The 24421-nt window shown below is 45.2% G+C and overlaps 2 protein-coding genes across 2 annotated transcripts; one reads left to right on the forward strand and one right to left on the reverse strand.

Annotated features, from left to right (window-relative positions):
• Positions 1-4497, forward strand: si:dkey-13a21.4 (uncharacterized protein LOC494576 homolog). The gene is made up of 5 exons (XM_047347445.1): positions 1-158; positions 413-539; positions 620-838; positions 3092-3217; positions 3303-4497. The coding sequence occupies exons 1-5, from the start codon at positions 103-105 to the stop codon at positions 3387-3389; spliced, it is 615 nt and encodes a 204-aa protein (XP_047203401.1). The 5' UTR covers positions 1-102; the 3' UTR covers positions 3390-4497.
• hcfc1a (host cell factor C1a) lies at positions 3252-24421 on the reverse strand. The gene is made up of 28 exons (XM_047347444.1): positions 24379-24421; positions 22754-22954; positions 22141-22289; positions 21634-21794; positions 21322-21530; positions 20589-20673; positions 20393-20499; positions 20129-20308; positions 19796-20038; positions 19552-19700; positions 19243-19425; positions 18414-18635; positions 17938-18042; positions 17620-17836; positions 17306-17442; positions 17070-17217; positions 12721-12941; positions 11487-12576; positions 9609-9757; positions 9307-9441; positions 9006-9213; positions 8560-8835; positions 8371-8477; positions 8149-8283; positions 7880-8065; positions 7495-7792; positions 5763-5826; positions 3252-5679 (listed from the first exon to the last, which is right to left on the reverse strand). The coding sequence occupies exons 1-28, from the start codon at positions 24404-24406 to the stop codon at positions 5640-5642; spliced, it is 5433 nt and encodes a 1810-aa protein (XP_047203400.1). The 5' UTR covers positions 24407-24421; the 3' UTR covers positions 3252-5639.

The following is a 24421-nucleotide window of genomic DNA, read 5'->3' on the forward strand; positions in this document are numbered from 1 at the left end:
TGTTGGCCCCGAGATGAAAGCTAGTGGGAATTTTCGAGCAGCTCTTGAAGGCATCATCCTCCGCTGGAGCGTCGGATCGGTGAATCAGCGGACAGCCTCAACATGACTGAGAAAAAGACTCCAGTGACACTGAAAACAATCCTCATAGGAAACTCTGGGTAACTTTTTATGACTTTAACGCTTAAATGTCTGGATTCTGTTTGGTTTGTGTTCAGCTCTTTCACTTTCACTTACCCCGACTCATTAAAGATGTAAATTTGGCGTGCAGATATTTAAATGACTTCCGCAATTTTTCACCATTTTACACGCAGCGTAATAAAGAAGGAGAGTTAAATGTGTGTGTTTTGAACGGAGAAAGAGCTCGGTTTGGGGCTATTTTTAAACGATCCTGCGTGCGTGTGTGTTTACACAGGGTGGGAAAATCCTCCGTCATGAACAGATATGTGAATCACCGCTTCACCAACATGTACAGAGCCACCATAGGGACTGACTTTTTCTCCAAAGCAGTCAATGTAGCGGGAAACACAGTGACTCAGCAGGTCGGTTTCTGTAGCACCAGCCTGGTCTTTATGACTGGCAGTGAATCCTCAGCCTTGTGATGTGTGTGTGTGTGTTTTAGATCTGGGACACAGCAGGCACAGAGAGGTTCCAGTCCCTGGGCTCACCTCTGTACAGGGGGAGCCACTGCTGCATGCTGGTGTTTGATGTCACTTCCACGGCCAGTTTCAGCGCCTTGGATATGTGGAGGAAGGAGTTTCTGATCCAAGGAGAGCCTCAGGATCCGTCTGACTTTCCCTTTATTGTTCTGGGCAACAAGACGGACCTGAGCAACCGGGAGGTCAGTCATGCATGGAGGTTCAGAAGAGATTTACTCTGTACAGGGGTTGGACAATGAAACTGAAACACCTGTCATTTTAGTGTGGGAGGTTTCATGGCTAAATTGGACCCGCCTGGTAGCCAGTCTTCATTGATTGCACATTGCACCAGTAAGAGCAGAGTGTGAAGGTTCAATTAGCAGGGTAAGAGCACAGTTTTGCTCAAAATATTGAAATGCACACAACATTATGGGTGACATACCAGAGTTCAAAAGAGGACAAATTGTTGGTGCACGTCTTGCTGGCGCATCTGTGACCAAGACAGCAAGTCTATGTGATGTATCAAGAGCCACGGTATCCAGGGTAATGTCAGCATACCACCAAGAAGGACAAACCACATCCAACAGGATTAACTGTGGATGCAAGAGGAAGCTGTCTGAAAGGGATGTTCGGGTGCTAACCCAGCTTGTATCCAAAAAACATAAAACCACGGCTGCCCAAATCACGGCAGAATTAAATGTGCACCTCAACTCTCCTGTTTCCACCAGAACTGTCCGTCGGGAGCTCCACAGGGTCAATATACACGGCCGGGCTGCTATAGCCAAACCTTTGGTCACTCATGCCAATGCCAAACGTCGGTTTCAATGGTGCAAGGAGCGCAAATCTTGGGCTGTGGACAATGTGAAACATGTATTGTTCTCTGATGAGTCCACCTTTACTGTTTTCCCCACATCCGGGAGAGTTACGGTGTGGAGAAGCCCCAAAGAAGTGTTCCACCCAGACTGTTGCATGCCCAGAGTGAAGCATGGGCGTGGATCAGTGATGGTTTGAGCTGCCATATCATGGCATTCCCTTGGCCCAATACTTGTGCTAGATGGGCGCATCACTGCCAAGGACTACCGAACCATTCTTGAGGACCATGTGCATCCAATGGTTCAAACATTGTATCCTGAAGGCGGTGCCGTGTATCAGGATGACAATGCACCAAAACACACAGCAAGACTGGTGAAAGATTGGTTTGATGAACATGAAAGTGAAGTTGAACATCTCCCATGGCCTGCACAGTCACCAGATCTAAATATTATTGAACCACTTTGGGGTGTTTTGGAGGAGCGAGTCAGGAAACGTTTTCCTCCACCAGTATCACGTAGTGACCTGGCCACTATCCTGCAAGAAGAATGGCTTAAAATCCCTCTGACCACTGTGCAGGACTTGTATATGTCATTCCAAAGATGAATTGACGCTGTATTGGCCGCAAAAGGAGGCCCTACACCATACTAATAAATTATTGTGGTCTAAAACCAGGTGTTTCAGTTTCATTGTCCAACCCCTGTACATCTGCTGCAAGTATGCACTCATCTGTTCTAATAAGGGGTGCGGATTGTTTTATTTTCTGGCACTGAGGGGACAGGAACCTTAAGTTGAATTACAATTGCAAGAGTATTCAAATACCTTTATATTTTCTATCATTACAACCACAAATTTCAATGTTTTATTGGGATTTTATGTGACAGAGCAACACAAAGTTTTTCAGGAAAATAAGACATTGCTTAGAAAATATCTTCCAGATAATGACTGAGGCCGAGTATCTGTGAACATCAATATTAAAGTGAAGCCTCCAGTTTTCACTTATGTATAGGCTGAACTTTGACTAGGCTTTTCTAAGAGATAAATATATTTTTGATAAGCAGTTCCATTGTATCTCCGATTGTGTATTTATGATTATTATCTGGCTGGTAAGATAAACCTTCACCCTAGTCTGAAGTCTTTAGCAGCCTCTAAGCAGGTTTTTTTTTTTTCCAGGATCACCCTTTAGCTCAATTCATCAGATTTCCTGCAGAAGAAAAGCATGCCCAGAGCATGGTGCTGCTATTGCCATGCTTCAACATGGGGATGATGTATTAGGGGTGATGTGCAGTGCTAGTTTTCCCACAAAGATGTTTTACATGTAGGCACAAAAGTGAACTTTGGCCTCATCTGTCCAGAGCACTCTTCATCCTGTTTACTGTGGCAATATGCTAATTTTGCATAGGATTGATTTTGGGGTAGTAGAGTTGAAGGTGCTCATTACACACTTTGATTTTTGACTACATTGTTAAAACCATGCATGATCTGAACATTTTTTACAACGAACTGCATCAGGGTTGGAACAAGAGAAACTACATTTGTTCCTTTGTTTTTATTAGCTTTGATTTGAAAGCAGGAATCAAAGATTTGTAGCTCTTTCACAGTTAGGAAATAATGTTCTCACAGTTTGAAACACTCTTCCTCTCTAGGTGTCTTGCAGAAAGGCCCTGCAGTGGTGCGAAGAAATTGGAGCAGAGTACTTTGAAGGCAGCGCTAAAGAGGACCCGGACCTCGAGAAGCCGTTCTTGAAAGCCGCAGAGCTCGGCCTGGGCCAGGTAATTCGGTCAAAAAGACGTACGGGACACGATCTCTGTTTAACATGTTTATTTTTGATGATAAAAGATACATTACTCCCTACAGTACAAAAAACACACATTGGAAAATACAGGACATTTCCAGATAACCTGCGAACAGCCGAGAGAAACTCGCAACACCTGTGAGTGCTGAGAGGGGCACTCGTCCCAGCGTGGAAAGGAAAGTTCAGAGACTTCGGCACTGCTGATGACCTATCTAACAAGGGTGCAAAAATAGTGACCCGGCAAAGGTACTGTGGAAGGAAAGGACACAATTGTATACCACATGGAGAGAGGAACAAACTCATTAAATTTTTTTTTCTTTTTTTGAGAACCTTCAGCTTATGGTCTAACTTAAGGCATCACTACTAAAATACACTGCTTTTGCATGCATGTCTAGTTTTGTTCAACAGACACACCGACACGCACAAAATTATGAATGCATATGAAGAGAAAGTTCGTTTCTAGAGAGAATTCAGGAGAAATCCCAACCTGAAGTCCAGGCAGCAAGCGGAGGCCTCGGCTCAAACGTTCGAGCCTTTTAATTAAAATATTGTTTTTTTTTTTACCATCACAACTAAATCTGGCCTTACATAGAAGATCTCCACTCATGCCCAGTCAGACATCTCCTCCTTGTACATGTGTGGACTGATGAACCAAGCAGGGTTTCACACTCCTTCAGTGAATCAGCTCGACAGAAGCAAATCAATCAGAACAATCAGGGAGACTATATATATATATTTATATATATATTTGTTTCTTTTATAAGTAAAGACACAAAAGGCGATCAAGAGATGACCAACATGTAAAAACAGTTAGTTACAGGTAATTATATAAAAGGCCAAGATGTTTGTTTTCAGTTTTTTTGTGTGTTTGTTTTATTCTTGCTCTATGAATGAACTAATTTACAAGTGAGTACACTCCGGCTGTTAGCGGTCTTCCCAGACATTCCCATTCAAAGACAAACATGTCACAGGTAGCTTTGCACACCATCTGTGGTCTGAAATACAGAGCCTTAGAGGAGAAAAACAAATTAAAATTTATTCAGTTGATTCACAGACAATAAGGTGGAGTTCGGGGGTCTACTAATATATTCAGCCTCTCTACAAATTAAAGATTCATGAGCAAAAGAAGCAGAGGACAACCAACCGGGTAAAGGGGAAAAAATCTGATGCCGATTTTTCCTTCAAACCCGGGGAAATTTGTGTTTGGCAAACAAAGCAACACAAGCATTAAGAAGTAAACAAAGTAAAAAAAAAAAACAAAACCCCTCTCCCTGGGTCCATTTCAAAGTTCCCTTCAGTCCTAAAACCTCTCCGGTTCTACTTGGAACAAATGCAAAAGTCTCGTCTTTCACCGTCGTCTGTCAACAACAGGAACATACAACCAACTGAATGAAGGTTTTTAAAAATATAGTGGCAACCTGAACAGAGCCACCCATCTCCCCACGAACACAAACTACAGGGATGAACAGTTAAAAAAAGTGATGTTTTCTTTTAAAATGAACACATACACACAGGAGGAAAAAGAAGCTTAAAAATACAAAAATAAACTACACAGGAGATTTTCTGCGTCATTGCTAATTTTTTGGGAAGGTTTTTGGAAGTTTTTCTTTCAATGTGGGTGCTGCCAAGTCTTTATCCTAGCAAAGTCCGCCATTCTTTCTCTGCAAATCTCTTCGTTTGCAGTTTTTTTTTTCCAAATCCTTCCTCCGTTCCAACGTGTCGGCTGCCACTCCTCGTCTTGGGTTAAAAATCGCACAGTGATGATATTACCAGGAGACTGGAGTCCAGTACGATGACTGTACAGACTTGGTTCTCTATGAAGTAAATTGTATGGAGCAAAAAAAAAAAGAAAAAGAAAGGATGTCCTCGATTGTGGAGGACAAGTGCTTTATTCGTTTCCATACCGATTTTTCCTTTCGTCTAAACTAATGCCTCCACAGCCATTTTTCCAACACTGTACAACATTTTATGTAGTCTCTTTCTACATCCCTCCAGAATTCACAAAACACAGAAAAATCGACAGGTAACAAAGCGTTCAGGCTGGCTCCCAGTTTGTGAAAGGTGTAAATTCTTGTATAATGTTTAACTACTTGAAAAAAGCCAAAAATAGATGTTAAAATGAAGGAAGGGGACGTGACTGAAAAGAGAGAATGTGCTTCTAGGTTTGAGTTGCTCTAAAATATTACGACCAACAGAACAAATAGGAGGGGTTTATCTACAGAAATGTGTCTCAGATTGACTTTCGTCCTGGCTTCTGCCACCGTCGCCGTCTTGATCTGAGACGTGGGGGTGGAGGAGGACATGATGAGGATGAGTGAGGGTCAGTCTTCCTGATAAAAAGGGCAGTGGGAAAAAAACAAAAAAGGGGACAAAAGACTGGGAGGGGACTCTGGGCAACCTCACTGGTCCGTCCTTGCTTTCTTTGGACCAGTAGTCTTGCTGTGGGAGGACACATAAAACCAGCATGAGTAGAGGGTCTAAGATCATGTTCAACCTGTGTTTAGGTAAAAAGTGATACTTACGTATCGGGAGAGGTGCCCGGTCTTTTTGGGGCAGGTTTCGCAGAACTGGCATCTTTACCAGATTCTGTGGATTATAACAATGATTAGAGTTAGTTTATCTCCTTCATAGATGTTTACCCACAAACTGTGCTTAACTGGGGCTAGTGCTTGCGTAGCATTAGTTGGACTGGTTTTTCTAGTACTGATGAAGATGATAAAAAGTACAGTGGTTGACATTTTATGGTGATATTGTTTATTTTATTTAGCCAATATGATTTAAGTAAACTCATTTTTTCTGACCAGTTACATTATCTTTGCTGCCATCTTTCTCATAAAACCTGCGTAGCAAAAGGCTTAAGTGAGTTTGTTGAGGCAGTAGCTTTTTTCCCTTCTACGATCATCTTGAAGATACAAAAAAAAAAAAAAAAAGAGATAAGGTACCCTGAAAGAATGTGCTTACGCAGCCTTCTGCATATGTTTGCACTAGACTAGCATAACACCACAGAGGAGTCTGCACAGTTTAGGGCCCCCATAGATCTAACTGATTAGTAAGGCTCAGTGCACAGAGCAAAAGGCTGTTATTTTGAAGATGAAAGGAAAATAAGGGAATTGCTAGCATGTTTTGCAAACTACATCCTAGTTAGAACACCCAGTGCAGTCATCCGTCTTATGTTTACATGAAGTTTGTCCACCATCGTTAAGAACAGCGAATCTGAGCACATGCAGTTGATGGAGGTCAAGTCAATGTACGTGGGAGCAGCTGCTGTATAGTCTCTCCTTCAGAGGCTTAGCCGAGCTCTCCTGCTGCTCTGCCAGCCTGTGTGCTAACTTATCAGGTACAAGGTCTAACAGCTGCATCCGGCTTCAGGGTTGATTTGTCCTTTTGCCAATTTGTACCCTCCTTCTGTTGTCACTGTGTCCGGTCATACTTCCGTTTCATAAAATGTCATGAAGTAAATTGACCAACAATGTGCAGTCAAGGCCGATTAAAATAAAATTAATTAAAAAAAATATATATATAAAAAATACCGGCAATATACCGAGAAAACCCACCAGCTGACTTGTATTTCCACCACAGCTCTAGTGATGATAAACTCGTGGTATGTCAACTCCGACTCTGCTGGGCCAGAGGGGGGAGCTAGAGGCACGGTTATAGAGACCAACAAATACTGTGTGATGTTTAAAACTCCCAAGTTCGTTTTGTTTATCAATAATAAAAAGTTGGATTGGCAGAGGAACAATCAAACCTCACCGTCACCAGCTTTTTTTTTATATCTCAACACAGAACTGCTGTTAAAGTTGATATTTGTCACTGAATCCGTAAACAACCATTCGGACTCTTTAACTTGTCTTTTATCAGCATGTAGTTAGTAAACCCCGCAGGAAATGTTGTGTAAAATTGCCGTTTAAAACTGTTGCTGGTACCGATCACAAGGCTCTGTTGGTCGGGGTTATGATACGTTCACAAACACTACGTTGTGTTACGTTGATAAATTAGGCTGGTTAGATTAGCACATCCGTTTGTTGGGATGCTACTAATAATATGATTTGTGTAATTAAACTATCTCCCTGCAGACTGATCTTTTACAGAACCGTATTATACCACAGAGGAAAGCTCAAACTTTAACTGGATGACACTTTCATGGTGATATAACATGACTCTGAGATGGTTCTTTTATAGAACCAGCAAAGAACAGGTTCCAGCCCCAGTTAGCTGGAAAACACCCAATGCAACGGGAATCTCTGTGCTTACCCTGTAGCCATCGAACTTGAGTAGCAGGACCGTAGCCCTTCTCATTGCGGGCAGCGATGCGGAAGATGATAGCCGGTTTAGTTGTGTAGTCAATGTGAGCATTCGAGAGGCTAGACGACTGCACCAAGCAAGAGGGGTTGGGTCCACAGTACACTCGCATGAAGGCTAGCTGGGCCGGGGTGGAGGCCTTGGCCTCAGCTGTCTGGCTGCTCTGGATGGCCAGGTACACAGAGTACTCAATGATTTTCCCTGACGTCACTGAAGGCGGCTCCCAGGTCAGGTGGGCACCATCTGGACTCTGGGGGTGACAGTAAGTATATATTACTTCAATACTTTGTGGCAGCAGGTCATCCGAGGAACTGTTTAGCACTGATAAAATGTTTACCTTGCTAATTTTGATGGCACATGGGGCCCCTGGGAACCCAGGTAGGCAGGTCTTGAAAGCAGATATCTCAGAAAATGTTCCACGACCACAAGCGTTGATTCCAGCTACACGGAACTTGTACGCCGTGCCAGGCTGCAGCTCCATTTTCTTCATCTGATTGTAGTCCGGTACAGCGCCAGAATCATCCTACCCAAGGAACGAAAGAGTGTTAAAGGAAGAGTCTCTGAGAACATCACATCATCAGCGCTGTAGGACTTCGTCATACTTACATCTCCATGAGAATCATCTGCTGGCACATAGAAGTGAGTGACAACCATATTTGTCACTTTTACAATTCCAACATCAAACCACTGATTCTCCTTTTTAACAACAGGCTTCACTGGAGTTGGCTGAGGGGCTTGTTTCTGGATAAATAATAAAATAAAAACAAAATGAATAACTTTTTTTCTATTCTCTCGAAGCTGATCCATCGGGTCTGGATAAAATCTCACCTCTCCCTCAATGCCATTGGCCACCTCTGCGAGCGTGGCTGCAGCCTGCAGCTTGGCTGGACTTGCTACTGATATAGACGGCGCGAACGTACTTGATGGAGCCAGTGCTAGGTTGTAGAAAGAACAAAAATGAGCCAAATACAGTGCAACAAAGCAACAGATACGATTAGATTAAATAAAAGCACTTACTCTCAGCAGTGGTGCGTGGTAGAAGGGTTGCCACAGCGCTAGTGACCGAGGCAGCCATTTCATTGTGTCCATTACTTTCAACAGACGGGTCATTGAGGCTGTCGGCAGGTGCGAGGCCCTCAGTGGGCATGCTGGTGTCCACAGAGGCCTGCTGTGCTGCAGCATGAGCTTCCTGCAGCTGCTGCTGCTGCTGGACCAATGCTGCTAGCTCCTGCTGGGTCAGCATGATGGGGATGTTGGTGGGCTGCTGGCTTTCTCCAGAAGTATCACCTTCATCTGCAAACAAATTAGATAATATTCAGGACTACCTAAATCACATTTTAATTCAATAGCTGCTTAGCCCAAAGCTATTTATGATTAGGATGCTGTCTATAACCCATCTGGACTACTTCCTGAAAAATCTGTGGCTGTGTAGGAACAGTTCGAAATCTCACGCATAAACTCACTCATTACGGCTTGTTGAGCTGCCTGGAGAACAGCCTGGATGGCAAGGGCCTGGGCTTCTTCTGTGGCTGCAGCCTGAGCAGCAGCCTCAGCTGCAGCAGTTACAGCCAATTCTTCGTCCGACAGCCCCGTCACCATCAGTGTGGTCCCCTGGCCCTCGGACATCAGCTCTGAGGGCAGGTTCAAGGCTGTCGCAGCTGCTGCTTCTCCCTTGAAGACAGAAAAAAAAAAAAGAAACATTTGCTGTGGTGATAGATTTTGCCGAGCTATAGCTGACTTTCTGTGATGTCGTGTTTTAATCACCTCTGCTTGTGTCTCCATAGCGGCAGCAGGCTCCTCGGCAGGTGCAGCTTCTGCTGATGCAGGTTCTTCAGTCTGCATCGGCTCCTCTGTGGTGCTGGCTGCAGTACTTGCTCCTTCTGTTATTGATGAAATTGACTGGAGGGAAACATAAGTCGCAGATATCATTAATTCACATTATGTGATGCTGCAGTTTTTTTTAACATTCAGGGAACCAACATGCGGCCTTTAAACAGATAATTGCAGAGATAACACAATGGACTACTGTTAAATATGTTAATTGAGAGAAGTGGTTGTTTCCTTACAGGGACTGAGGGCCCAGGGGCAGGTGTGGACTGAGTGACAGTGGTGATGGCTCTGCCTTGGGTGGTGGTAGCTACACTAGTAGCTGCAGTGGTAGCAGCTTCCTCTGTGGTGCTTGTTCCTTCTGCTCCTTCCTCTGTCTGCTGGGTAGCTGAACGGATTCAGAAACAACATTTTAGTTCTAACGCCTACTGATGCAACTCAAGCATTGGCTATGTGGTTAATTAGAACATCTGGGTGACAGTGAAATTCACTATGAAGGGTGAAAATAAACGTGGGACAGCATAGGCTAGAGGTTCCACACAGAGCTTTAAAAAAAAAAAAGCTTATTTATGCTCTGGGATCTTAAAGGTTAGCAATCACTATATGCATGTACTTATAGTAGTTACAAACGCTGGGGGATTTTTCCGAAGTGGTTACAGAGCTCCTCAGCTAATACGAAGAAAAACGTTAAATGAGGTTTTGGCCAGATAGTTGGACGCAACAGAAACCTCTTTTTTCACAAAGTAGCTTTATAAAAACTCACCTGGCCAGACTGCCTTCCTTCCTTCATCTATTCCTGCAGCATAGTTAGCAGCAGTGCATGCTTTTCCTAGCCTAACAGTTCACTGGGCACGGCCAGATGGTGACCATAATATTTGCAATGTGAGTTTAGGATTTTTATCCAAGACTGGTTTGTTTAAACCATCATCAGCCCCACTACTTCAGTTAATCTGATTTCAGCCATTGATGAACATCTTTATATAGACATTCCTTCATCCAATACAAGGTTTTGACACATTTTAACTTTCAAAATTCCACACTTTTCTAGCTTTAAATTTCTATCTTTGCTTTTCTTGTTCGGTTTTTCTAACATTCTGAACATTTGAGTCTAAAATATTCTCCCTTCACTGCTAAAGTAGAGGTCCAATCTGTAGGTTCCACAGAGCGACACATTGCTGAAACTGGCCTTGGATTCAGTGATGTTGATAAAAACGCCCTTTAACAGCTTTTTACACATCTGGAATAATTTAGACCAACATTTAAAAATTGGTAACTGTTGTGTTTGCCAAAGCGCTAAAGGAATCCTGCAAAATATCCAACATTTTTAAAACAGTTTATAAACTTTGGTACCGTTGATGTATTCATAAAAATAATAAAAAAACAAACTTGTTTAACATTTCAACCAGACCCAGTTGACAGACCATAGGTCCAGTTTAACCTGAATTTGAAGTTGTTTAAAACGCCCCAAAACAGTTCTTTTTACTTTTTGAATGTGTGTTTGTATTTAGTATAAATTCCGGAGCACAAGGTCTCCAACATCCACCAGCTCCATCATGTCTTCATGGAGGAGTGGAGGAGGATTCCAGTGGCAACCTGTGAAGCTCTAGTGAACTCCATGGCCAAGAGAGTTAAAGCACTGTTGGAAAATAATGGTGGGAGTACAATATATTGACACTTTGGGCATAATTTGCACATTTTCACACAGGGGTGTACTCACTTTTGTTGCCAGCAGCTTAGGGTTAAGCTAACATTGATAGCTGTGTGTTGAGTTATTTGAAAGGGCAGTCAGTACTAAATGCTGTACACCGACTACTTTAAATTGTATCAAAGTGTCATATTGTTAGTGTTGTCCCATGAAAGATATAATACTCAGGGGTTTACTCACTTTTGTTAGTGTATACTAAATATATATTAAAAATGCCACAAGTATTCTGCTTATGGTAAGATGACTTCTTTCAGCAGAACCTCACTTCAAATATCCAGAACAATCCCTTTAATGACTTCTGCTACAACCAGAATCTAGCTCAGTTTCTTCGTCTACGTGACCCAATATTGAACACCGTTCAGCCAATGCCAGAGGTTGGCTTTAGCCAAGTGAATGTAGCTCGATTACATACCTGTGCCTTCGCCTGTCTCCATGTTGCAGGTAGCAGTGGTGGCAGTGTTGGTGGTCCCAGTCTCATGCGTTTCATATGGTGGGTTGGAGCAAATCCTGTGGACTTGGCTTGTGGTTGTGCTGGTCTGGTCCTCTCCCATGCTGGAGGTCGCTGTGGATGGAGTGTTGGTCGTCCCCGTTTCGCAGGGTGGATTTGAGTCTGCGCTCTGCACAGTGCCCGTCTCCCCTGCGTTCATGCTGGATGAAGCTTGTGTCGCCGTGTTGGTGGTGCCCGTCACATGGGTCTCACAGGGGGGGTTTGAACACACCTGCTGGGTTCCTCCCATGTTGGATGAAGCTGTAGTAGCTGGGTTTGTGGTCCCCGTTTCATGGGTCTCACAGGGGGGGTTGGAGCACACCTGCTGGGTTCTTCCCATGTTGGATGAAGCTGTAGTAGCTGTGTTTGTGGTCCCCGTTTCATGGGTCTCACAGGGGGGGTTGGAGCACACCTGCTGGGTTCTTCCCATGTTGGATGAAGCTGTAGTAGCTGTGTTTGTGGTCCCCGTTTCATGGGTCTCACAGGGGGGGTTGGAGCACACCTGCTGGGTTCTTCCCATGTTGGATGAAGCTGTAGTAGCTGTGTTTGTGGTCCCCGTTTCATGGGTCTCACAGGGGGGGTTGGAGCACACCTGCTGGGTTCTTCCCATGTTGGATGAAGCTGTAGTAGCTGTGTTTGTGGTCCCCGTTTCATGGGTCTCACAGGGGGGGTTGGAGCACACGCGTAACGCAGACATGTTTGAAGATGCTGTTGTGGCAGTGTTGGTGGTTCCTGTCTCGTGGGTCTCACAGGGTGGGTTGGAGCAGACCTGTCCTGCTCCAATTGTAGCAGAGGAGGTGGTCGCTGTGTTGGTGGTTCCGGTCTCGTGGGTCTCGCAGGGTGGGTTAGAGCAGACCAAGGTGACAGTTCCAGAGCCATCTCCAGTTGCTCCAGCCTCAGTGGAGCTGGGCTGTTCAGAGGTTGGAGAAGCCAGAATGGATACAGGTAGATCTTGCACTGGCTGGGCTTCAACACCACTGGGGGTTGTGATCAGAGTAACCTGGGTGGGCTGGTTCTGAGAGAGAACCAATATGATAATTACATATTATAAGTACTGCAGTGTTGGCAGCTTAACCTTTGCTGCTACTGTGCTTTTCATTTTAAGTTGCAATATGTTATTACACACTTAGGACACACCTACTGATCAATAGAGCCTTACCTGTGCTGTCATTGTAGAGGAAGGCAGTGTAGAAGTAGAAGCCAGACTAGTCTGAGCAGCCGACACTGTTATGGCTGTTGGGTTGATCACCTGGCTGGACATGGTGGCAATGTTTGCCAGTGTGGTGATTGGTGTCACCAATGAGGCACTGGAACTGTCAGCTGTGGCTCCTCCCAGGCTTGTGGACACCGTCCCGGTGACCGTGCCAAGAGTAGTAACTCCTGGAGGAAGTCCAGATGGAGAAATGAAAATGATGAGGTTCCTTTAAAAGGTTGTAAAAATGTAATGTCTTACTTGCAGTGGATAAGTCTTATAGGGTCTTCATCTAGTATAAATCCAGATTAGTTGGACTCAGAGGCTGATACTAACAGCTAGTCCAAGAGAAACTAAAACCAAAGTAAACTCTATTCTCAAAAACATCATAGCACTAATTCAGAACCTTTATCCCATCATCAGATTTTCTTTGTGTGATCACATCTGCAGAGAAGTCGATGATTATTTTCAAAGGAAATGGTAGTTGGAGGTAGTGTGCCACCAACATTCCTCCTATGTCAAACACATACTGAAAATGGAACAGCTAAAGAGTTTTTGGTCAGCATAACTACCTAATCTACAGGTAAGGCTGTCTAAAAAAAATATCAATGGAATAGTGTCACTCAATAGACTATAATATTCTTGCTTTTTACATTTAGATCAGACAGTTACACTGAATGGAAATACTTTATTTACATGTTCTGATGTATGCACGTGATAAATATCGAGGCACGTGACGTCGCCCGGTACGGCGGAGCCGGGGTCCCACCCTGGAGCCAGGCCTGGGGTCGGGACTCGTCGGAGAGCGCCTGGTGGCCGGGTTGCTCCTCGCGGGACCCGGCCGGGCCAAGCCCGAACGAGAGACGCGAGGCCATCCCCCAGTGGGCCAACCACCTGCAGGGGGAACCGTGAGGGACCGGTGCAAAGAGGATTGGGTGGCGGACGAAGGTGGAGACCTCAGCGGCCCGATCCCCGGATGCTTAGGCTGGCTCTAGGGACGTGGAATGTCACCTCGCTGGGGGGGAAGGAGCCTGAGCCTGTGCGGGAGGTCGAGAGATATCGACTAGAAATAGTCGGGCTCGCCTCCACGCACAGCGTGGGCTCTGGAACCCATCTCCTTGAGAGGGGTTGGACTCTCTTCTACTCTGGAGTGGCCCACGCGGAGAGGCGGCGGGCTGGTGTGGGTTTTCTTGTTGCCCCCCAGCTCAGCCGTCTCGTGTTGGGGTTTACCCCAGTGGATGAGAGGGTCGTATCCCTGCGCCTTCGGGTTGGGGAGAGGTCTCTGACTATCATTTCAGCCTACGGGCCGAGTGGTAGTGCAGAGTACCCGGCCTTCTTGGCGTCCCTGTCGGGGGTGCTGGATAGTGCCCCTCCCGGGGACTCCATCATTCTGCTGGGGGACTTCAACGCCCACGTGGGAAACGACAGTGACACCTGGAGAGGCGTGATTGGGAGGAATGGCCTCCTCGATCTGAATCCGAGTGGTGTTTTGTTATTGGACTTCTGTGCTAGTCACGGATTGTCCATAATGAACATCATGTTCAAACATAAGGGTGTCCATCAGTGCACTTGGCACCAGGACACCCTAGGCAGGAGGTCGATGATCGACTTTGTTGTTGTATCATCAGACCTTCGGCCGTATGTTTTGGACACTCGGGTGAAGAGAGGGGCTGAGCTGTCCACTGATCATCACCTGGTGGTGAGTTGGATCCGCTGGAGGAGGAGAAAGCCGGACAGACTTGGCAGGCAAAAGCGCATAGTGAGGGTCTGCTGGGAACGCCTGGCGGAGCCCTCGGCCAGGGATGTATTCAACTCCCACCTCCGGGAGAGTTTCGACCAGATCCCGGGGGATGTTGGAGACATAGAGTCCGAGTGGACCATGTTCTCCGCATCTATTGTCGATGCTGCTGCCCATAGCTGCGGCCGTAAGGTCTGCGGTGCCTGTCGTGGCGGCAATCCCAGAACCCGGTGGTGGACACCGGCAGTAAGGGATGCTGTTAAGCTGAAGAAGGAGTCCTATCGGCTGTGGTTGGCTTGTGGGACTCCCGAGGCGGCTGACGGGTACCGTGAGGCCAAGCGTGCTGCGGCCCGGGCTGTGGCAGAGGCAAAAACTCGGGCCTGGGAAGAGTTCGGTGAGGCCATGGAGAAGGACTACCGGTTGGCCTCGAAGCGATTCATGCAAACCGTCCGGCGCCTCAGGAGGGGGAAGCAGTGCTTTGCCAACACTGTTTATAGTGGGGGCAGGAGACTGCTGACCTCGACTGAGGACATTATCGGGCGGTGGAAGGAGTACTTCGAGGATCTCCTCAATCCTGCCATCACGCATTCCGTGGTGGAAACAGAGGCTGTGGACTCGGGGTTGGACTCTTTCATCACCCAGGCTGAAGTCACCGAGGTAGTTAAAAAGCTCCGCGGTGGCAGGGCTTCGGGGGTGGATGAGATCCGCCCTGAGTACCTCAAGTCTCTGGATGTTGTAGGGCTGTCATGGTTGACACGCCTCTTCAACATTGCGTGGCGGTCGGGGACAGTGCCTCTGGACTGGCAGACTGGGGTGGTGGTCCCCCTTTATAAGAAGGGGGACCGGAGGGTGTGTTCCAACTACAGGGGGATCACACTCCTCAGCCTCCCTGGTAAGGCCTACGCCAGGGTATTGGAGAGGAGAGTCCGACCGATGGTCGAACCTCGGCTTCAGGAGGAACAGTGTGGTTTTCGTCCCAGCCGTGGAACACTGGACCAGCTCTATACCCTCTACAGGGTGCTCGAGGGTTCGTGGGAGTTTGCCCAACCGGTTCACATGTGTTTTGTGGAACTGGAGAAGGCATTCGACTATGTCCCTCGTGATGCCCTGTGGGGGGTGCTCCAGAAGTATGGAATCGGGGGCCCTTTATTAGGGGCCATCCGGTCCCTGTACGAGCGGAGCAGGAGTTTGGTCCGCATTGCTGGCACTATGTCGGAACTGTTCCCGGTGCATGTTGGACTCCGGCAGGGCTGCCCTTTGTCAGGATTTCTAGACGCAGCCAAGGGCCGGAAGGGGTCTGGTTTGGGGACCAGAGGATTTCGTCTCTTCTTTTTGCGGATGACGTGGTCCTGCTGGCCCCCTCTAGCCAAGACCTACAGCATGCGCTGTGGCGGTTCGCAGCCGAGTGTGAAGCGGCTGGGGTGAGGATCAGCTCCTCCAAGTCCGAGGCCATGGTACTCGACCGGAAAAGGGTGGCTTGTCCTCTTCAGGTTGGAGGGGAGTTCCTGCCTCAAGTGGAGGAGTTCAAGTATCTCGGGTTCTTGTTCACGAGTGAGGGAAGAATGGAGCGGGAGATCGACAGACGGATCGGTGCGGCTGCCACAGTAATGGGGGCGCTGTGCCGGTCCATTTTGGTGAAGAGAGAGCTGAGCCGAAAAGCAAAGCTCTCAATTTACTGGTCGGTCTACGTTCCTACCCTCACCTATGGCCATGAACTTTGGGTCATGACTGAAAGAACGAGATCACGGATACAAGCGGCTGAAATGAGCTTCCTCCGTAGGGTGGCCGGGCACTCCCTTAGAGATAGGGTGAGGAGCTCGGCCATCCAGGAGGGGCTCGGAGTAGAGCCGCTGCTTCTCCACATTGAGAAGAGCCAGTTGAGGTGGCTCGGGCATCTATACCGGATGCCTCCTGGACGCCTTCCTCGGGAGGTGTTCCAGGCACGTCCCACCGGGAGGAGGCCCAGGGGACGGCCCAGGACACGCTGGAGGGACTATGTCTCTCGGCTGGTCGGGGAACGCCTTGGGCTCCCCCTGGAGGAACTGGAGGAGGTGTCTGGAGAGAGGGACGTCTGGGCGTCTCTGCTGAGTCTGCTGCCCCCGCGACCCGGTCCTGGATAAGCGGAAGACGACGAACGAACGAACGATGTATGCACGTGTTTCACACAAAATAACCACTAGTGGTGCACTCCCTCCTGCCCTTATTTCCTGTCGAGACAATTTTAGGCTTCAGTGGAAATAACCGTCCAGTGCCTATGTGGTTACAGCTTTAAGGGTTATTAAATAAACTACTATGAGGTTCTTGAGATTGACGTCTTTTTAAGATGGTACATATCACATTGGTCTGTGCCGTTTCAAACTAGCTGTAGCCTCCAGGACCAGCTGATCTGAATTTATACTAAATAAAGTTGTCAAAAGACTTGTCTACTGCAAATCAGATGTTAACTGCTTAAAAGTTAAACTGAAACTTACATAAAACAAAACCACACAAATGTGCCTTTAAAAAGTCCACAATATGTGATAAGGTTCATCAAACCTAACAACAACTGAGTCGGTAGAAAAGACACAGGTATTCTTACCAGTAGTCCCCTTGACAACCAGAGTGGTAACAGTGGGCTTAACAGAAGAGACCGTCACTGGAGTAACAAGACGAACACCGCCTACTGTGCTCATGGGCACAGTGCGCAAAATAGTACCAGGCTGTCCTGGAGCCCCCTTTAATACCACCTATACAAGACAAAATAGATTTCATCTTTAAAAATTCACCATGAAACAAAAACTCAAATCAAATGAAAAGCAGTAATAGTCAGTTTACCTGTGTCAGTCCCTGTTGCCCGGCTGCAGTGGTCAGTTTGGGCACAGCAGTGATAATTTTACCAGGAGTTCCAGTGGTCATTACCTTGGTGGTAAGGATTGTTATTGGTGTTTTCATACCTGCGCTGCTTGTAACGCCTGCATGGACAGTAACACAAGTTGGAGATTTAAAGACTGAGCAAATAGGATATCTTAGATCTTAAGATCTGCTCAAGGTCATTTCTAAAAACATTATGTCTCCAACCACTCTGGTACTTTTTTTGCTGTAGACCATAATCAATCAGATGCGTGGTTCTGTGACTCAGTGGTTCAGACCTGTAGCTCCAGGCTGGGTCATGATGGCCGACATGGGAATTGTCTTAATGATGGTGGTCCCCTGCTTAGTAGTAGTAGGTGAGACGCCACTTATGTTGAGGATCGTAGGCTTGTTTCCTGTGCCTCCTGCCTGGGACGTTGTGATGATTGTTGTAGGCTTGCCATCTGCAGAAGTTACCAGTTTAAGGATGGTGCCTGCTGGGAGGGGACCCTTTGTCTGAGAAGAAAAGCACACGTTAAGCAGTTTAGAGAAGATCGTCTGGTTCCTGTCTTGGCTACCTCCGTTTTTTTTTTCCTGCACTCATACAGATAACTGACCTGTAAGATCTGTGTGAGAGGGTTAGTGGAAGCCTGGCCTGTGACAGCTGATGTCTGCACTGGCTTGGTTTGTACCACAGACATCATCTTGCCAAGGTTGGAGATCTGCCGACATAGGAGAGAGAGACCCAAGTTCATGAGTCACTAGAAAGCATCAGACAGCACAGCAAGGTCAGTGTGACGGTGGTCCAAACTTGTGACTCTTGAGTTGCTTCCCTAACTGACCAACAGTCAAGCAGATGAATACCATCATGCACCCTGTATTTTAGTTAACTCTCCAACAGTCAATGTGGGTGAACTTACAACTCCCCCTGACCCCTGATATTGCTCAGAGTTAATGTTGTCATCGTCTTGTGACACACACACACACACACACACACAGCAAGTGTGAAAAAATGCCATTTACACAGCACCAAAGGATGCTTTCTAAATGTACATTTCAGAAGATACTGTGATAGGAGTTCTTGCTTCCTTACCAATGTACCACTGCTGCCCATGGTGAGGGGACTCTTGACCAGGGTGATGGTCTTTGTGACTCCTCCCACCACAGTGGTAACCACCTGGGCCTGTTGAGCCACTGTGACAGCCCCAGACTTGTGCACAGTGATGATTGGTCTGGTAGTAGTGGGAGATGATGCAGTTCCAGTGCCCACCTGGGCTGCAGCCGTTTTTAGCATACGGGTGGCTGGGTTACTCACCTGAGAGAAGAAAATGACCTTTAGCAATAGCTCAGGATTTCTGAAGAGAGGATGAAGTTAACGGCTAGTCTTTAGAGGGGCTCAGACTAAAGCAAATCTTTAAACAGATCCAGGTTAAAAATATTTGTAGCAGGTTGTGAAAATACAACATTATGAAGCTTTAAATTGTCAAGTTCATGTTGAGCAGTAACCTACTCAGGACAATGTGAAGGAATTTTTGTTTCCTTGCAAATGTACCACTAACTTCATTGTTTGCACAGAAATTAAAGGTAGCAGGTGGTGGATAAAAAATGATCTTCCTGAATGACACGTACTGAGAAGGGAACACGATTTAGTGAGATAGAAGAGGCAATGTCAATACATTGTTATGACAGTGTAAGACTGGATTTGGCCTGACAAGCTGTTAGCTTCAGCCTTTGGGTCCAGCTAATCTGGATTTATACTAAATGAAGGCCCCATTTAAGTTATCTACAGCAGGTAAGATACTCACAGTTTATAACCTTTTAACAGAACCTCGCTTTATAAATTCTGCACTATCCCTTAAAAAGCCTTTATAAACCCAACAGTTTTTAATATAGGAAATAAGGACACTTATTTAGCTGTTTACCATTACAGGAGAAGCCATTTTCACTGTGGTGGTTCCAGGGGAAACCGCAACTGTTTTGAGAATGGTGGCACCTGCAGGAACACTGAGAACGGTGCCACCAGAAGAGGGCGGGATCTTCTGCGTGGCTGCAGCTGCAGCAGCTAAAGCTGCCATGCCACTCATCTGAGGGCTACTTCCAATAGGCTAAAAACAGAAGTGAGGAATTGTTTTTATAATGTAGAATATATTAAAATAAAGTATTACATTAATATGTTAATACACTTCAAAAAAGAACTTAAACATTAAAAAGTTGTCTGAAATTGCTCATACCGATCCTTGGGTGGTTTGGGTAGGAACTACCATCCGAACACCCGGAGGAAGGGATGTCACGGTGACGGGGGATTTCCCAGGCTGGCTCGGGCGAACTGTGACAACAGATGCACCAGTGGCAGACTGTTGAGCTGCAACTTTTAAAATAGCTGTGAACAAAAAGAAGACATGAAATTAAGACTTTTTTTGTGTTATCTGGTAGAGCTTCTTAATGTCCTAACATTGTAATGTGTGGACTGGTCACCTGTCTGTGGTAAACTCTGGGCGGAGGGTGCTGCAGCAGCTGGTGCAGGGCTCTTTGGAGAGTTGACAGGTTGTGAAGGGGTTGCACATGTAGCAGGTGAGGCAGCTGCTGGGGTTGCAGGGATGTCATACTTTTGCAGCTGCAGCAAGTACGTGTCGGCTGTGGAAACTGCACCCCAGCTAACTTCCAGAGAGTTTGTGTTGGCACGGACTAACTGGACCCTGGCAGGAGCATGGGGTCGCTCTGCAGGACGAACAATAATATTAATAATAATTATTATTTTACTCTCTCCCAATGCAAGTCACACAAACATTCATATTATAACACCCTCACCTGTTTCCAGGTACCAAAGGTCTTTACAACAGACTTGGTTGTTCCATGCTTTACGATACCCATCACGGCCGCTCCAAACATAGAGCCTGGAATTGATGGCCACAGCGCAGTGACCAGCACGGGCCCTTGGGATGTTATCTTCAAGAGTATCCATCAACACCGTTTCCCAACACATAGAGTCTGCAGAGACAACACAAACATTTAACACCGAAACAACTGGTTTACTCAAGCTATGATAGTGTGAAATCTGGCAGTGTGACAAACCGAGATTTAGGCAAGCGAGAGTATTTGTGCATTTCCACTCTTTCTCGTGTGTGGCCACTTTGACATCATCCATTACCAAAGGAACCCATCCGCCAAAAACATACATCCTGTAAAGTAAGAAAATCCAATCACAGTGAGATATAACTCTGTTAGCAACTGAAGGCTAATTTCTACATATTTGAAGTGGACTTCCTACTTGTTTGTGATTGTGGTAGCAGAGTGAAGACTTCGTGGAAGAGGTGCTGTACCACCGACTGAAGGTTTGTTCCACGTTAGAGTATCTAGGAACAACAAATAAAGATTCTATGGATTAAGTTTAACATTTCAGCCTGTTAACTTTTAAATTGGGTGCTGACTGGGTCATTCTGACCCCTAGCCTTTTTATATCTTTATTGTATTGAATGTTTTATACCAAAAGTTTTCTTGGTATCAAGTAAAGCCATCTGGTGCTGGCCATCATGTGTCAGTTGGTACCAACCAAATCGACATTGCAGGATTTTAAGTAATTTTCTACATTATCTACTGTTAGGTAATTTGGTTTTAGAACTCCAATAAATATACTTACAGGTTGTAACATTTACATTTATGTTAGGTTTAATATTATTTTAGACAGAGATGAGAGCCGAAATAAATGAAATTTGGACGCAAAGACACAAAGATTTCCAAAAATTAAACACACATCTACATCCATCTAATTTTATTTAAATTGCATTATGGAATTGATAGTTTTTATTGGCCATCTCTATAGTTCATTAAAATACCTACTGGCATGCTATTGTTTCATTAATTGGGTACAACATATTGTATTTACAGGCATGCGATGAAGTAAAAAAGCACTGGGTATAAGCAGGTACAACATGGGGCTAAACCTAGAGTAAAAGCGTTATTGTTTTTTCCTTGGTTTCTTAAATTAGGAGGCAGACACGTACCAATATCAAGCGTCCACAGATCCCCAAGACGACAACCGCTCATTCCTCCATAGATGATCAAGCGAGACTTCCTGGTCGTCTTTTCTGTGTACACCACAGCGGTGTGACTCTCACGAGGAGGAGGCAGAACTCCATATGTGATGGGAATATCCCACCCAACCACACTAGAACCTGGACGAAGCTCGAGTGTGTACAGATCATTTAGGTATCTGACAAATAAAAACACAGATTTAACGCTCATGTAGTTGGTGGGAAAAGACTCACGTCAGTAGATCATGAATGCTTCTGGTGATCATGGATGTTTCCCCTTACCTGGGAATGTTGTTTTTAGGATCTTCGCTATCATTGGCCAAACCACCGAACAAGTAGCATTTGTTACCAACAAGTGAAAAGCTATGACCAAGTCGAGGACAAGGCGGGGGACCGTTTTTCGGATTTTTGGCTTTTAGTTTTTTCCATTCCCATCTGCTGGCCTACTCGAAAAAAAAAAAAAAAAAGGTTTTAATGTGATTTTAATTTACATTAACAGCATAAATTATGCAGCAACAAGTTTTTCCTTTTCTGAGATCGCATGTTTTGGACGCAGACAGATAGAAACAGACACTAAACAGTTGTACACAAATCAAGTAGAATGTTTTTTTAACCATGTCCGACAAAGACCGATCACCAAATAATCAACAATAACAGATTTCACCAATGACAAATACTTAAATGATTGGCTATAAAATAAAATAACACTGTTCATAAATGTGAAGCATTCAAATAGTTTTATGTGCATAGATAAATTTATTTAAAAAACAAACAAAACAAAAGGATTACCTGTAGTTCATAGAGATCGTTGCTGTATTTTCCATATTCCACCATCCCACCAAACACCAGCAACCGTGTTCCATCACATACAAAACCATAGGCAGCACAACCCGGAGGGATATCACCACGGACGGCTGGGATAAACCACTGGTTTGTAGCTAAAATTAGAACAGTATTTCTTTCAGTTTAACAGAAATAATAAAACCCTGACAATAGCCTAAACGTTATAAAATTACAATAAATAAGACTCTAAAAGGACTTCGGATTAAAATCAAGTTTAAAGATATAAACAAACACAGCGATGGCTACATTTATTTATCTTAGTTTTATGGAAAGGAAAGCAGGACACAGGATGTGCCTTAACCAACCAACATCATCCATTTTATTTTAGCCCGCCTTTTTTTAACATGCAATGACACGCTTTCTCCAGCAGAGGGAGACTATATTAATCAAACATGGTTTTGTTTGGCCTCCTGGGGCCTACTTAAAACCCAACTTTAAACATCACAATTTTTAATTAAACTTGTGTTTAGTTACACAAAATAAGTTGTGTAAAACAGCAATGATTATTACTTGTAATATAACCTCACAGCTTAAGTTCAACATGCAAACCAAAACTTACCTGTGTTGTATACATGTAACTCATCAACAATTCCTTCGTTTCCACCTCCAAAAACAACCATCAACTCCTTTATAGCCACAGCTCTGTGTCCGTGCCGGGGCCGAGGGACCGGACCGGACCATCCGAGGACCCGCTTCCATCGCGGCTGCAGAACCGACGGAGTGGTCCCAGACACCGCGGAACCGGGGACAGACATGACTTCTGCCGCAAAGAAAAATAAAAGAACACTTGTTTAACTGGCCTGCAGCTATTGCGCCATTTCCAAACAACAACCCTAAAACATAACAGCCGCATATGACTGCACCATAACGAACCACTCACGACTGTTGTTGCGGTCAGAGCAGCTGGAGCGCTAAATAGTTAGCGGTTAGCTTCGGCTACAATGCACTTAGCCCAAAAACAACTGTAAAACGTTACCAGACACCGCTTACTGGTATTACTTGAAGTGGATTCAATGTTTCCAGTAGATCCAGAAATGCATAACCTTTTTACACAAAGTTATTTACAGCCATTGATTTCAATTTATGGAAGCAGCCATCTTGCAAACAAACAGCCGCCGCTAACGCTACTACCCGACTGAAAAATGGCGGAAGCGAATTAACAAGCAAAATATATGTAAACTAGCGCGCTGAACCACCAAAGAAGCGCGAAAAAAAAGAAAAGAAAACCCACTTGTTGAAAACCACCAGTCAAACAGAACAACACACAGCCACAACAAGTATTTAATTCAATATTTTATCGCTAGCAGTTGTTGGCTATGTTCATGCCTCTGTGGGAGTCGCCATATTGTAGCTAGACAAATTAGCATTTTTGCAACGGCTTTAACGCAGATTCTATTTTAAGGAAGACGCCACGACAATAAACGAGGATAGGTATTATTCAAAAAACGTATATTCTCAATTGCTATCAAACAATTTGCTCAAATAAACAAATGTATAGAGGTTACAGCTGCAGCATTCAAATTGAGTGTTAGCCGTTGCTCTTGCCGCTAGCTGGTCAACCTACTTTAGCAATGCTAACAGGGTTAGCTTTGCAGCTAGCATGTCAAAGCGTCGGCAAAAGTCACAATTAAATTCGACACAACTTTAACTAACCCCAATATGCATTACATACTTGGTACAAATATAGTTGCGTCAACGATCTCAAAACTTAGCTAAATATAGTGTAACAGCATAAACACTGTGATATTATGTTTCACGCTGTCTCTGGAAGCAGCCATCTTTTCGACAATCGGCCTACTTTAGCGGCTCCCACAAGAAAAATGGCCGGGCGCTTTGCCACAACAAAACACAACAAACCATGAGAAGGCGCAAAGATTCTTTAGTCATACTCGCCTAATCTGATGCAATAGATGCGAAAACCCTAGTATATGCTCTTATCTTGTGGCAATAATCCAAATTCATTCGATTTGTGAAGAAGTATTTCCTCTCATGCCTGCCTGGAAGCTGCCATCTTCTTGACAACCAGAGGCGGAGGAAAATGGAAGTGAGCAAGCGTCACCCAAAGTAGACATGGCGACAAAACCCGCTCAATAAGCATTTCAGACTCTAAACACATATACCGTTATTTGTTATTTCACATTGTACGTAAGGAGAAGGTTGCCTGTACGCGGGTATTTTACTCACGTTTCCAAGACCTCTCAGACTTTGTCATATAAACATTTTAAGA

This window comes from Girardinichthys multiradiatus, chromosome 20 (assembly GCF_021462225.1).
Source record: "Girardinichthys multiradiatus isolate DD_20200921_A chromosome 20, DD_fGirMul_XY1, whole genome shotgun sequence".
Classification (NCBI taxonomy): Eukaryota; Metazoa; Chordata; class Actinopteri; order Cyprinodontiformes; family Goodeidae; genus Girardinichthys; species Girardinichthys multiradiatus.